This window comes from Gouania willdenowi, chromosome 14, assembly GCF_900634775.1.
Source record: "Gouania willdenowi chromosome 14, fGouWil2.1, whole genome shotgun sequence".
NCBI classification, from domain to species: Eukaryota; Metazoa; Chordata; class Actinopteri; order Blenniiformes; family Gobiesocidae; genus Gouania; species Gouania willdenowi.
The window spans coordinates 2,715,563-2,730,505 of NC_041057.1; the positions used below are offsets into that span (position 1 = coordinate 2,715,563).

General features: G+C 37.3%; 1 protein-coding gene across 3 annotated transcripts in view; it reads right to left on the reverse strand.

Annotated features, from left to right (window-relative positions):
- sptbn2 (spectrin, beta, non-erythrocytic 2) overlaps nucleotides 1–14,943 on the reverse strand; it is a 71,320-nt gene that overhangs the window by 54,297 nt on the left and 2,080 nt on the right. For 2 of the 3 annotated variants that reach the window (XM_028466040.1, XM_028466041.1), the window contains exon 2: nucleotides 4,786–4,973. In XM_028466040.1, the coding sequence (XP_028321841.1) occupies nucleotides 4,786–4,942 (157 nt within the window). In that variant the 5' untranslated portion in view covers nucleotides 4,943–4,973. Of the gene's footprint in view, nucleotides 1–4,785; nucleotides 4,974–14,943 lie in introns of those variants that run through there. The other variant, XM_028466043.1, reaches the window with a different exon arrangement.

The following is a 14,943-nucleotide window of genomic DNA, read 5'->3' on the forward strand; positions in this document are numbered from 1 at the left end:
TTTTAAGAACTTGTAGAATACTGGTTCATGGAAATAAATTAAATGTGTTACCCTTAATGAATACCAGGAGAATTTACACTCATTATAGATAAACATTTGTATATAAAATGTTTAAAGGGAAAAAATGCAAAAGCTCAATTAAACCCAGAGCAGCTTTGAGTTTAACTTATTTAAAAACTATAAAACTAAGGGACCTGTCTAAGAGAAAAAAGCTCAAACTACCAAAATTGTGCATCTTTTTACATTGTGACGTCATCTTCAAAGGTCTTAAAATTAACGAGCTCTTTTCTAAAATGTAAGGAGTAGAAAGTACAGATAATTGTTTAAAAAAGTAAGGAGTAAAAAGTCCCCAAAAAATAAATACCCATGTAAAGTACAGAAACCAGAAAAAACTAGTACAGTAACAAAGTATTTGTACTTTGTTACTTGTCACCTCTGGTGTTTACAGAGAAAATCAAAAACTTTCAAGCGGAAATGTCAACTTTTCATATTTTGTTTCGAGCCAATTCTTTTTTATATTTTATTGATCTATGAAGCTACACTGTCTTTATCTGATTAAAAAAAATCTTTTGCAGTTTGCGTAAGGAGCAGCATGTGATTCACATACTTCAAATATTAGTTCAAAGTCTGCCATTAAATCAAACCATTACGTGCAGTGACGCAATCAAATAGTGTGTGTGTGTGTGTGTGTGTGTCACTGCTTCCCTTCTTATAAACTCATTTCAAAGGTAGTCATTTCCATTAAACACTTTTCTAAACTTTCTAAAGTTGTCATACATTGTATCCAGCTACGGCGACACATTAAAAATACACACAATGGTACGCTATGAGTGTTAAATAAAAAGGCCATTCCCAGCCAATCATCAACCCCCACATCAGTTTAAGAGCAAAGCAGGGGAAGGCCTGAGGTGTGAGTAAAGCTGCACCTTACACAAGAAGAAAGAAGCCCTTGACATTTGGGGATAAAAAAAAAAGAGGTGGGCAGGAGCTGAGCCTGGGGGGGGCAAGCTGCCGCCACATGCCAAAGAATGTGCTCATCAAGTCTGCACTTGTTAAAGCACAGAGGGTACGGTGGGTATTCAAACGTATGACGGCAAGCACTCATTCGTGCACAGTCACACAGTTCATGTCACAGGAGCACAAACATAATCCACACATCAACGTCAGTACAGAGAAGAAAACTGATGAGTGAATGATTTGTTTTGTGTTTTTAAACACAGTTGGTGATGGATTCATTTATTCTGTGTAACTTCACCTTTTGTGGCTCAAATTAGTGCTTAATTTATTTATAAAATCTTGTTTAAAGTGTTTAAAAGTCTGCAGGGCGTGTGTGTTTTCCAACCCTAAATGTTACTCCCCTCTGCTGGAGTCTTTGTGATACTACATTTTAATAATTTAGATCAGCGTTTCTCAAATGGGGGTATGTGCACCCCTAGGGGTACACGATGGCACTACAGGGGGTACTTGAAAGAGAGTGAAAGGAAAAATGTACAAATGAAAGCATTAAAAATATGGGGTTTTATGTTTATTTTTAGTTAAAAATAATAATCACACTGAATATTACCAGTAACTCACAAAACGACAACAAAAACACAAAACAAGAGAGAAAATTAACTGAATAATGAAAAGAACAGACAAACAAAATACACAAAATGAACACACACACTAAGAGAGAAAAATACTGTTACCAGCAACACACAAAACGATATCAAAGACACACTAAATGAGAGAAAAATACACATCACTACAAAAATAACAGAAACTGACACCAAAAACACACACTGAGAGAATAATTTAAATAGTACAAACAACACATACAAAAACAACAACAAAAACACAGAAAATATAAAAAAAATGTACTGAATAATAGAAAAAACAGACAAACAACAAAAACACACTTGTTCCCACATCAGGAGGGAGATGATGACCATAAATGATCAAAAACTATAGAAATAAGTCTATTCAGGAGGCACTAAATAATGTTTTAATCACTTATTTACAAAATAAGATTATTTAAATGTGTTATCAATATTATGCTCTATAGTTGTAAAATGTTATAGTCAGACATAAAAAGTAAGAGAAAGGGGGACTTGAACCAAAAAAGCTGAGAAACACTGACTTAGATTGAAGGATTTTTTTAAAAGCAGGACTTTGCTAAATCTATTGCAAACCCTTGATGATAGTTTACATTTGCACATTTGTGGTGATTGTATTCATATAAATACAATAAAACTTTTCATCTGCACAGCTTGAAAAAAGTTTGTTTGTTGTTATTTTAAAAAGACTTCATCTGAGCAACATTATATATTTATTTATTAATAATTATAATTTATTAATAAAGCAACTGTAGGGACTCAGATTTTACATCATCTTGGATATCACGGGATTCACCGTCTCACATGGAAAAAGCAATGTGAACTTTTTGTTTTGTTTGTTTTCCTTTTTCTAAATAAATAAAAATAATTACTCCTCACACTGACACGGAATTGCCTCACGTGTTTTGGGATAATAACACACATTTACCTTCTTATTATTTTCCCAGAAAAGGGGCGACTCTATGTCTAGTAAGTGTAGCAAAGCAAGTATTCCCTTTTTTTTTGCCGTATATGTTTTCCGTTGTCTTGAAACATCTGCACATTTTGGTTTTCTGCTTCGTGTTGAAGGTTTGAAATAAACTAAACTAACTAACATATTGTCGAATTTAGTTCATGATCTTGTTTGAAATTTTGCGCTACGTTAGACTACAAGAAGTGCAGATGAAAATTATGCTAAACGGTAGGAGTTGATTTTTTCAAGGCTAAAACCAAAAACAAAGACTGAAATTAACTCAAAAAAGACTTCTGTGGAAATTGAAAGAATGCATGAACTAAGACAAACTCTCAGTGTATCTTATTTGGTTATTTGTTTGTGTTGCAGTGATCCAAATATACTCAATAAAAATTTAAGTGACAAGAAAAATAAATAAATTTGTGCTGCATTAAAACATGGCTGCGAAGGATTTGGTGCAAAAGTAAAAAGCTTTATGACTAAAGCCTCAGATGTTTTTGGACCACTTCACACATGTCCATGTTATTTTTCCAGTAAAACAGGTGGCTGAGGGTTTAACAGTGTAAATAACAGTCACTCTTGCAAAGTAATCTGGTGTGCGTCAGCCGAACCCTCCCAGCTTCCCTATATCCTCTGAGGCATATAAATATACAATCTCAAATAACCCTATTGAGCATGTTTGGCATGATTTCAGGAAGTTGAATAGAGGTAAAATATCTAAACGGAAAGATACTGAAATATAAACTAAACACAAATGGGAAAAATGCTGTGGAAATGGATAAACTCTGAAAAAGGAATGGAAAATCGGAGTCACTATAATTGATTGTTATAAATATGAATAAACCAACATCACAAACTTCTATCCTTCCTGTTGGGTTAAAGTAGAACACTGTTACCAATTGTGTGTTTGAAATGTTAACCTTATTCTGAAGCTTAGTTTTTAAGACTTTAGGACTTCCACCCAAAAAAACTTCTATCCTCAGAATTTATGTTTTCAACACATTGTGATTTACTCGCTAACTTCAGCCACCAGAGTGTGTAAGAGAGCTCTTCTTCTCTGCTTCAATGTCTACGACAAAACCACAGAGGTGGAACTGTCGCCCCCTGCGGTCACAGGTTTTCTCCGGTCACAACTGTTTTGATTAGTGATGTTCCGATAGAACTTTTTCAATTCCAATATGAAACTGATATTGCAGCCTTGCGTAATGGCCGATACCGATATTGATCCAATATCAGCATAAATCATACATAATTTTTTTTCTCTCTTTTCTTTAATAAAAAAACAATAACGACTTATTTTGTATAGTGGAATGTTAGAAAAGGTTTGATCAAGTGATGTCACTCAAACAGAGGACAATAGTCAGCAACAGTAGGTATAAGAAAAACTGACCTATTTATTATTAACCAACTGGTTACATCATTTTTAACCTTCAACATAATATCTACAGTATTCTATAATTAAATAAAATAAATAAAAAATGATTTGATAAATAAATAAATAAAATCGAATAATCTGGAAATTTGAATCTGATATTCATTTTCAGGCAAATATCGGACCGATAGCCGATAATGATATCGGATCGGGACACCCCTAGTTTTGATCCTCTTTTGGTAAACAAAAAGGGTTACATCTGCATTTTTAACTTTTCCTGGTTTTTTAGAGCAACCAAAAGCAGCACAAGTTGTCATTTTGACTTTAAAAGCTACTAAATAATCTAAAAAGATGCTAAATTATCTAAAAATCAGGCTGAATGTTTCACTCCAATAAAAAACAATGGGATGTTTACAGGCAGTTGGGCCATGTGACATCATCAATCACATTATTTCAAGATGGAGGAACACAGGCTCTAAAATTGTAAAGTAGTGCCATTTTTAAAAGGTAATAATAGATAATGATAATGAATATGGTGCATAATAATATGTTTTGTTAGATCTACTAATAAATACATTTTAAATATTTTCAAGAGAGTCCAGCTGCAGACCTCCACGCTCAGATTAGGCCAAACTTGTAAAAACAGTGAAGTATCCCTTGAAACATCACTATTCTCTCCTAGGATGCTACATATAACCTTTGTGTATTATATTATTGACCATGTGTAATAATAAGTAGTTATTTTTATATTTGAAAACATGGAAATGAAACACATCACATCCAGCCAAACCCCGTCATAAGATCTATCATCATTCTGCTACAATGGGCCAACAACGTACAGGAATAGCAAGGAAACCGAAGCTAACCTGCGAGAGCCTTAATGCGCGAGCGCTCAAAGAGGCGTGCCGAGCTGTTCTCATTGTCCCAGTCGGTCTCTGCTGCCAGGTCCCAGCGGTTGTTGATGTCGTTGTACTGCTGCTGGATCTCCAAACTGTCAAAGTCTGTCGGTGAGATGGTGCTCATGGTGTCCGAGTGAGAGGAAAACACATTCAACCTGGACGGAGGAAACAAAAACACATCAATCCTCTAAACCTTTTCAGCCAACAACCCCCAAATTAAAGCATTAAAGCTGACACCCCCAATCCTTTTTTATTAGATTAAATCATAAAATACAAAAAGAAAGGAAAAAAGGCTAAAATTGTGGCTTGAAAGTTTTTTTTTTAATCTCCACTGTAAACACTCCGTTTGTTGTTGACAATTTGCGCATTGCATTGTGGGATATGGAGTCCCGTAGACCAGTGATGCTCAACCTTTTCAGCCCGCAACCCCCAGAATAAAGGTTTCAGAGAGCGGGGACCCCCACTGTAGTGGAAGGTGGTTAAACACAGACATGAACATTGAAGAACAGTCATGTGTAGACAGGACCATCTATAAGGGGGAATAAAGGGGAGAGATTTTTGGGGTCCATTCATAAAGTCAGTAAAATGATGGTCTATTGTTCTATGAATCTGTGATAACCACATTTATTTATTCATCTGAATAATATCCACTGTTATCCAGGAACGATAATTATTATTATAGTCATCTTAAAGATGGAAATCCTTGTTGAATTAGAAATAAAATGGGTTAAAAGTGACCAAAAATGGTGGTATTACATAAATCCAGATGCAAAGATAGTGAACTTTGATGTTTTGATCGGACATAAAACATTACTATTATTATGCTAAGTTAAAGTCATTCTGTCTTTGGCATGTTATAGTAACAACAGGGGAGCAACATAAGGATTAACCCCCAATCACCCACCCACCCAGCGCGACCCACTAACAAACAGAGAGCAGTTACTTAAGAGCATTTAACAGATTAATAGATGATGTAAGTGGTCAGTTTGCAAACCTGTGCGTTTTGTCTTTTGTTGTGTCTGGGACATGAAGGCAGACTTTAAAGCTTAAAACCAATAATCTTCCATTGACTGAGGAATTTAAACTCATATTTGTAACACCTTCTTCCCATCTGGCCTAGTCCGATTAACACATTTTTAGTAATATTAGACAATAATTACACCGTGCTACAGCATGGTAGAGAAAAGACTGAGTGGTACATGTGCCATTAGTAAAAAATGATTTTTACTGAATTCTTGACATCTAGAAAATTAAAAACCAAGAAAACAGTCAAACGCAGGCGACAGAAAACTGTCACAAAGCTAATTATTTTCAGGAATTCTTATTTATCATGTTGAACAGTTAAACAATCCTCTTTTAACAATGTACATTTTGGTTGTGCATTTCTGTTCCTATTTTGCATACGGTTGTTGTTTTGTATATTTTTCTGTTATTTTTGTAGTCATCTTGTGTGCTTTTGGAGTAGTTTTGTTCTATATATTTTTTGTAGTTATTGGTGTGTTTTTTTAAGTAATTTTGAATTATTTAGTTTGCTTTTGAGTATTTCTGTTCTCATTTTGTGTATTTTTTTTTTGTTGTTTTTCTGTCATTTTGTGCATTTTTGGAGTAATTTTGTTTATTTCAGGTGTTTTTTTTGTGTATTTTAGTTTTCTTGTGTATTTCTATTTAATTCTATATGTTTTTATTGAGTCATTTTGTGTATTTTTGGAGTATTATTGTGCGTTTTCTTTGCTGCTGCCCGTGTCTGGCCCACACTATCATAATGTAGCAGCTTAAACAAACAAACATCATAATACATTGTATCCTTTTTAACTGTGAAAACCATGAGATCACAGCATGGAAGCAGGAGTCCCAGAGCTCATGAACCAAGGCCGACCTGGCAGTGACGTGGTCGACACAATCTGTTCCCACTACTGCTGCTGCTGCGTGGGAGGGGGTGTTGGAGGATGGGGCGGGGCTAGTGAGGTCAAGGGAGTCTGGCTGTGCCAAAAGAAGGCCAATCCATCGGTGTGGTGGGTAGGAGGCAAACACTCGTCTCGCCGTCAACACTAATTGCTCCTCGATGGATCAGACAAACAATCCTCTGACCTACTACGAATACAACTTTACTGTGTACAAAGCAGTGTGTGAAATATAAACCACACATTTATGGTGAGCTGAAATAATACACACCAACAACATTTTGTTGTATACCAAAAAAATAATCAGAAATACATCCACAATTTTCCCATGTATTTTTTAGATTTTCACGTGTTTTTTTTTTTATTTTTTTAGATTTTTACATGTATTTTTTAGATTTTGACGGTTTTCTTTATTTTGACGTGTTTCTTCAGATTTTCACATGTATTTTTCAAATTTTCAGATGTTTTTTAGATTTTCATACACATTTTATAAAGATTTTCACAAGTTTTTTAGATTTTCAAGTGTTTTTCAGTTTTCACATGTGTTATTCAGATTTTCATTCATGTTTTTAAAATTTTCACAATTTTCATGTGTTTTTCAGATTTTCAGGAATGTCATCGAAGACGCAAGTTACGCATGTGAAAAATACATGGGAAAATTGTGGATATATTTACAAATATATTTGAGACAAATCTCTCCCCATAGTATACAGAGCACCAGAATCTGGTTCACACAACCTCTGCTTACTCAAAAAACAAAGACAAATTATTAAAATAATAGAACACATGTTTAAGAGACTAAACTGCCAGTATTGAAGCGGTCATTATAGAGATTAGTCATACACATTAGACATGAGCTATAAACCTATCACAATGCATCCAGACTCAAGCCTAATCCACAAATATATGGATAAACATGTGAGAATCCAAACAGTGGCAAAATTCAGCTTTACTCTAAAATATTTACTTGACTTTGCGTTCTGGTTTCAGAACTGGAGAATGAGCTGCTTCTGAACAACAGAATGAATTAAAAATAGGACACAAAGAAAAAGGCCTGGAGGCTAAAGCCAAGCTTCTGACTGGCCAGACGTACATCAGGCAAGGTCTCACAGAAAAGGATGTCACCAGCTGAGAAAGCAGAGCAGAGCTGGAGGCACTGGCTCTTTCATTTTGGCTAGCCAATGTAGCATCATCCTTCATCATCCCTCCTCCCCGTTTCTTGCTGTACGCGTTAATCAGAGAGAGAGAGAGAGAGAGAAAGCCCACAACCTGTCATCCACAGGGAATTGGGCCTGTGCATATTAGCCAGCCACACTGCCACAGTGCATCATGGGAATAGGGTAGACAGTCACTAACAGACACATGGAACCACTCCCTGTAAAGCAGAAACAACAGAGCTGGATTCTGTCAGGCTACAATACCATTCTAAAACCAAAATAAAGAAAAAGTATTCCAGCAATCAATCAAAAATACTGAGCTCGGCCACTTTCAGGCATAACTGATGAAAGGTATCATCCACTGTTTTTACAAATGTATTTTTAAAAGTAAGAAAATGAATATGGTGCATTATGATGTGTTTTGTTAGACATAGATCTACTAATAACTACATATCAAAGGTTTTAGGCCACATTTGTAAAAACAGTGGAGGATCTCTTTAAAAAAAATACTTAAATAGTAACAATAAGGTGAGAAACTGATAAAATCAGTGAAGAGTTTAAACTTTTATCCTAAATGAGCACTCTGTGGTGTTCTATTGAACTTGACGAGGTGGGAGTCAGTCAGACATCCCAATGTGGCGGACAAAGCGTACGGCGGCAAAGAGAGGAGTCAGCAAAGGCGTTCAGACCTTTCCTGTTTGCAGAGACACACACACATGTACATCAGAGGCTGCGCCACTGATCCTTCCCTCAATAGAACAGCAACGGACCTTTGTTGACCTGTAGCATCGCATTCATCAAACACTCCAGCGGTCAACAACATGCCCTCCAAACACTCATATAGACACCACTTTATACCCACAATCAAACCATGGCTGTGTTTCCAAATGTTACTTCTGTACACCTCAGTAAACTAAAGATAAAGCAGCAGTACATTAAACATTCAATCATTCCATTCTATCCAAGCACCGTAAACAGTAGGGCTGTGTATTGCCATGAATCTGACGATACGATGCATGATTTGTTTATCACTAACCAACAGAGGAGTAGTCATTTGAAAAATGGGGCCCCCGGGGACCCCTTGACACGTACGGGGTAATGGGCCCCATTTAATATATTGGTCATAATATTTGACTCGCAAATAAATGAAAAATCGACTTTCAATTTATTTTTCTTTTGGGGCCCCAAATCAAAAATCGGGCTTGAGCGTCAATGCGTACACATCCATAGATTATAGCTACCAAATTTCAGCCCGATCTGTTTACGAATAACAGAGGAGTAGTGATTTTAACTAGTGTACACAACAACAACAACAACAACAAAGTGAGTAGCGCTTTGAGTCCGGTAGCCCAGCCTAAAAATCACATTATTTAATTTAACATATCAAGTGCTGTCAGATGACTGTTGTTTTTTCGCGCTTTTTAATTAGAATATGTATTAAAAACCATTTGGTTTCAGCTAGGGCTGGGCAATATGCCTAAAACATTTATCACGATATAAGTGCTTCATATTAGTCGATTTTTTTTTTACCTATTCAAAATACAGAAGAAAAAAGGCCAAATTCAAATACTTTTGTTAAACTTAATCTTTAACAATTAAATAGGGCAACAAAACTATGGAAAAAAATAGATGAAATATAGACATTAAATAAATGCTTAATTGAAATTATGAGTGAAATTAACAAACATTCTATTGCACATATTCTCTATTGATATTGATTCCATTTCTATTGCGATATATATCAATATTTATTTATCACTCAGGCCAAGTTTCAGCATTACTTTATATGAATGTTAACAAATCCAAAATGTGATGATAACACGCGTGCATTATTGAGCCGTGCACACAAGCGTTAAATTGGTCCGTGTCGTTGACATGGTTCACTGCAGCAGAATAAAGTGTGAATGGCATGAATTGGACAAAACGCTTGTTCGGGGGGATTTGGAGAGTCAGCACTACGGGGGGCCCCCCACATTCACAGCCCAGACCTCTATTGTTGAAGCTGCTCATCTTGCCAGCTAAAAGCCTCTAGTCTCTACGCCATCTATCATCACTGTCTGTTCCTCAGTTACACACACCCCAGTTTGATCAATCTGTAACCAACAGCACAGACATACAACTGTGATGGAAAAAACTCTTCATTTCATCCCAGAAAACAACCTGTTTCTTTTTTTTTTTCAAAACAAGGCAGCAACACGACATAAAGTGAGCTGAAATGATCCTAATTAGCTATTTTTTTCTAACACATTCTTTAGAAATGCAATCCTATATTTTAAGCATCCATCAAAGTAGAGGCAGATTGTCAATAAAGAGGTCAATGAAAACTACTCCTGTTGGGGGGATGGGGGGGGGGGATGGGTGGGTATGAGCTTTGGAAGAGATGGATCATGGAATAAGCCACAACATTGACCAATAAATTATTCCGTGTACACGTGGTGTGTGTTTTAAGCACAATTACACAGCATTATTTTCCAGGTTTGGTGTTTAGTCACATCACAGCAACATCTGAGGCTCCATGACACCACGGCTCCAAAGGGACGCCATTAATTATTAAAGATATTGTATGTGGATGGAATCCAAAGCTGCCAGCAGGCAAGCTCCAACCCCCGCCCCGACACCCCCCCACACCCACACACACACTGGGTCCAGATTCATCTAAAAAAGGTGAACAGCCACACAGGGAGAAAAAAAAATGGGCTCAATGTCGCCCCCTGGCTTCATATCACTGTTAAAATACTTCATCCTACACAAAAAAAGGTCAACCACAATCCAGAAAATAATTTCACAAGCAATTATTTCACCTATTTCATGTTAAATATTAAAAGAGTAAAAAATTAAACAAATTAAACAGATAAAATGACTGAGAAATATACAAAACAACAACAAAAGTACACAAAATGACTCCAAAACACAGTAAATGACTAAAATAAAAAAACACAAAACAATATATATATAAAAGATATATAAGATGACAACAAAAGTCCAAAAAATTACAGAAAAACATACAAAAGAACACTAAAGAGGTGCAAATTTTAGCAAAAACCCACAAAATCAAGAAAGAAAAAAAAACAAACACAAAATTAATCCAAAAAACAAAACAATAAGTGCACACAAAATGAGAGAAAAATGCACAAAATCAAATCGACCACAAACTCTTTGTTTCCTGTAATAATGCTGAGATTATTAATTATTATCAATGCTGACATAAATGTTGAATGTGACCAGAAATAGTGAAAGACATTAAACAACAATACACAAAATGACTCCAAAACACACAAAAATGACAACAAATAATCACATCAATAAAAAAAATTAAAAAAAACACACAAAACAACAAAAAAACATGTGAGAAATATTTAAAGAAAGAACAAGAACAAAACAAGAAATGTAGAAAGCAGCAAAATTTACCAAACATTTACACAAAAAAAAATCTGAAAACAACAAAACAACAAATGAACAAAATTACAAAAATTAAAATAATACACAAAATGACTTCAAAAACACAGAAAAAAATGCAGAAACTGATCACGTTTCTAAATCATATTATTTTTGGCCCCCACTGTCATAACAGTGGCCCTCTGCTGCTTTACATTATGCATGGGTGCTGAACACAATCTAAACGCAGGCTTCTTTGGATTTATTGTATCCTGAGATTTTCCATCTGTTTTATGTTAAAGCAGAGTTTTTTTGTCCAATAAGCCCTGATGTTTCTGGGCTATGAAACATTGCTCACTACAGTACATAGTACACGTGGTGGGGATAAATGTCAGCTCTGCTTGATTTAACACTGGCCCACATACTTCACAGTTATCCAGGAAATGTACAACGTGTTCACTGCTCTTTGTCTGTTTAACTTCTTATTACCTTCAAATATTACTAAAAACATTTTAACCTTGGGGTCAATATGACCCCAGGGATATTGTGCCTCCAAAAAATAAATGTCAGATAATTGTTGACTTTTAAATTAGAATTAATTTATCTTAAAAATCTGATTGATGTTGGTGACCCTCCACCACTTATTTTATCTCCTTTTTCTAACATATTTGGGGTTATTCACTATAAAGTTCTCTGTCTCAGACACTTTCTCCTCTACGTCACTTTTATTGTGAAAGAGCTGACAGACAGACACAACTAAAACAGCTAAGGGGTCAAAATGACCCCAGAGTAACACCAACGCGTGCAATATGCTCGCGTTGGTGCATAACATCATGATCATTTAAATAACAATCTTTTGTCAATTATACCCATCAAATTAGGAAAAGTCATGAAAAATGAAGCAAAAAAAAAGTCAACTAATGCTGTGCGATATAACGTTAAATATCATAGTGCAGTATAAAAAGTATAAAAACGTCTACCATACAATATATCCCTCTATCGCTTATATCACAAATTGAATGTGTGTGGTCTTGGTTCCACTCTACTTTGCAGTACTAGGGCCCTATGAAATCTGTTTCATTTTTTTTTTTTTATCCATCCATCCATCCATCTTCTCCCGCTTAGCCGTTTCCGGGTCGCGGGGGCAGCATCCTCAGTAGGGAGGCCCAGACTTCCCTCTCCCCGGCCACTTCCTCCAGCTCTTCCGGGGGGACCCCGAGACGTTCCCAGGCCAGCCGAGAGACATAGTCTCTCCAGCGTGTCCTGGGTCTTCCCCGGGGCCTCCTTCCGGAGGGACGTGCCCTGAACGCCTCACTAGGGAGGCGTTCAGGGGGCATCCTAATTAGGTGCCCGAGCCACCTCATCTGGCTCTTCTCGATGCGGAGGAGCAGCGACTCTACTTTGAGCCCCTCCCGAATGACTGAGCTTCTCACCCTATCTCTAAGGGAGAGCCCAGCCACCCTACGGAGGAAACTCATTTCGGCCGCTTGTACCCGTGATCTTGTTCTTTCGGTCATGATCCAAAGTTCATGACCATAGGTGAGGGTTGGTACGTAGACCGACCTGTAAATAGAGAGCTTCGCTTTTTGGCTCAGCTCCCTTTTTACAATGACGGACTAGTGCAGACTCCGCATCACTGCAGACGCCGCACCAATCTGCCTGTCGATCTCTCGCTCCATCCTTCCCTCACTCGTGAACAAGACCCCGAGGTACTTGAACTCCTCCACCTGGGGAAGAACCTCATCTCCAACCCGGAGAAGGCACTCCACCTTTTTCCGGTCGAGAACCATGGACTCGGATTTGGAGGTGCTGATTCTCATTCCGGCCGCTTCACACTCGGCTGCGAACCGATCCAGTGAGAGTTGAAGGTCACGGTATGTTGGAGCCAACAGGACCACATCATCTGCAAAAAGCAGTGATGCAATACTGAGGCCCCCGAACCGGACCCCCTCAACGCCCTGACTGCACCTAGAAATTCTGTCCATAAAAGTTATGAACAGAATCGGTGACAAAGGGCAGCCCTGGCGGAGTCCAACCCTCACCGGAAACGATTTCGACTTACTTCCGGCAATGCGGACCAGACTCTGACTCCGGTCATACAGGGAACGAACAGCTCCTATCAGGAGGTTCGATACCCCATACTCCCGGAGGACCCCCCACAGGAATCCCCGAGGGACACGGTCAAATGCCTTTTCCAGGTCCACAAAACACATGTGGACTGGTTGGGCAAATTCCCATGACCCCTCAAGGACCCTGCTGAGGGTGTAGAGCTGGTCCACAGTTCCACGGCCAGGACGAAAACCACAATGCTCCTCCTGAATCCGAGGTTCAACTATCCGGCGGACCCTCCTCTCCAGTACCCCTGAATAGACCTTACCGGGGAGGCTGAGAAGTGTGATCCCTCTATAATTGGAACACACCCTCCGGTCCCCCTTCTTAAAAAGGGGAACCACCACCCCGGTCTGCCAATCCAGAGGCACTGCCCCCGATGTCCACGCGATGTTGCAGAGTCGTGTCAGCCATGACAGCCCCACAACATCAGGGCCTTTTTTTTTTTTAATTCCATTTAATTTTTTCCCAAATTCCGTGCTTTCCAAATAATTTTTTTTAAATTACATTTTTTCAGAAAATATTAGTTTTTAACTCCTGTGAGGAAACAAAATAAATAATAATAAAAAAAAAACATAATTAAACAAAAATGTATGTCAAAAATAAAATCAGATACAATTAAAAGGTAGATATAAGTTGTAGTGACATGGATTATTCTTTTTATTTATTTATATGTCATATAAAGATGTACAAGAACAGCATTAATGTTACCCAATTCTCCCTCAGGGATCAATGGTTTACTGAATCTGATCAGGTTTATTGATTAAGTTTTGATCAACTGAATTTAAATTATCTTGATGACATCATTCCAGACCGTAATGATTAAATAAAAATAAATGGACAGTTTAGACAGTGTTTTGGGAGGTTTAGCCGATGTTTGAGGACGGGAGGCCAATGTGACTCTTATTATCCAGATTATCCAGATCTTGGTAAATTGTTGTGAATCTGCTCTTTTCTGTATTAATATGAAAGAATTAAAAAGCAATTAAGTTTTTTTTTCCTTTTGGGGGGGGGATTAACCAGTCTATGCAAACAAAAAAAATAAGTAGCTTTAGTCACAACTTCTGAAAAAATATTTGGAAAAAACTGCTACAAATTCAGGCGTTTTAGTACAGACTCAGTATAATAATCTCAGTGCTATCATAACCAACACAACCACGCCATTCATTCATTCATTCATTCATTCATTCATGGAATCCAGTAGAGTGGTAATGATCTACACACAAACAGCTGGACCAGGGACAGATGTTGTATAGAAATCCACAGGCTGTTATACTAGTGTTGGTGATCATCGTGGATTCAAACAAAGGCAGACAGACATGGACACTGATGGTTACCATTAACTCCCATTGCAGCCACCCTGGTTAGCCACAAACACTAACAAAATGTCCTACACATATTTTACACACAAAAGAAGCCACACTAAAGCGTCATTATTATTATTATTATTATTATTAGCATTAAAGGAGTGTGAGTGTAGCTGATAGCAGCGGTGAGCGAACAAACACACATTCACCTGATTGTGGGGCTTCTCCATCTCATTAGCTATGATTTCTGGATGAAAAATTACAGACAATATCGAA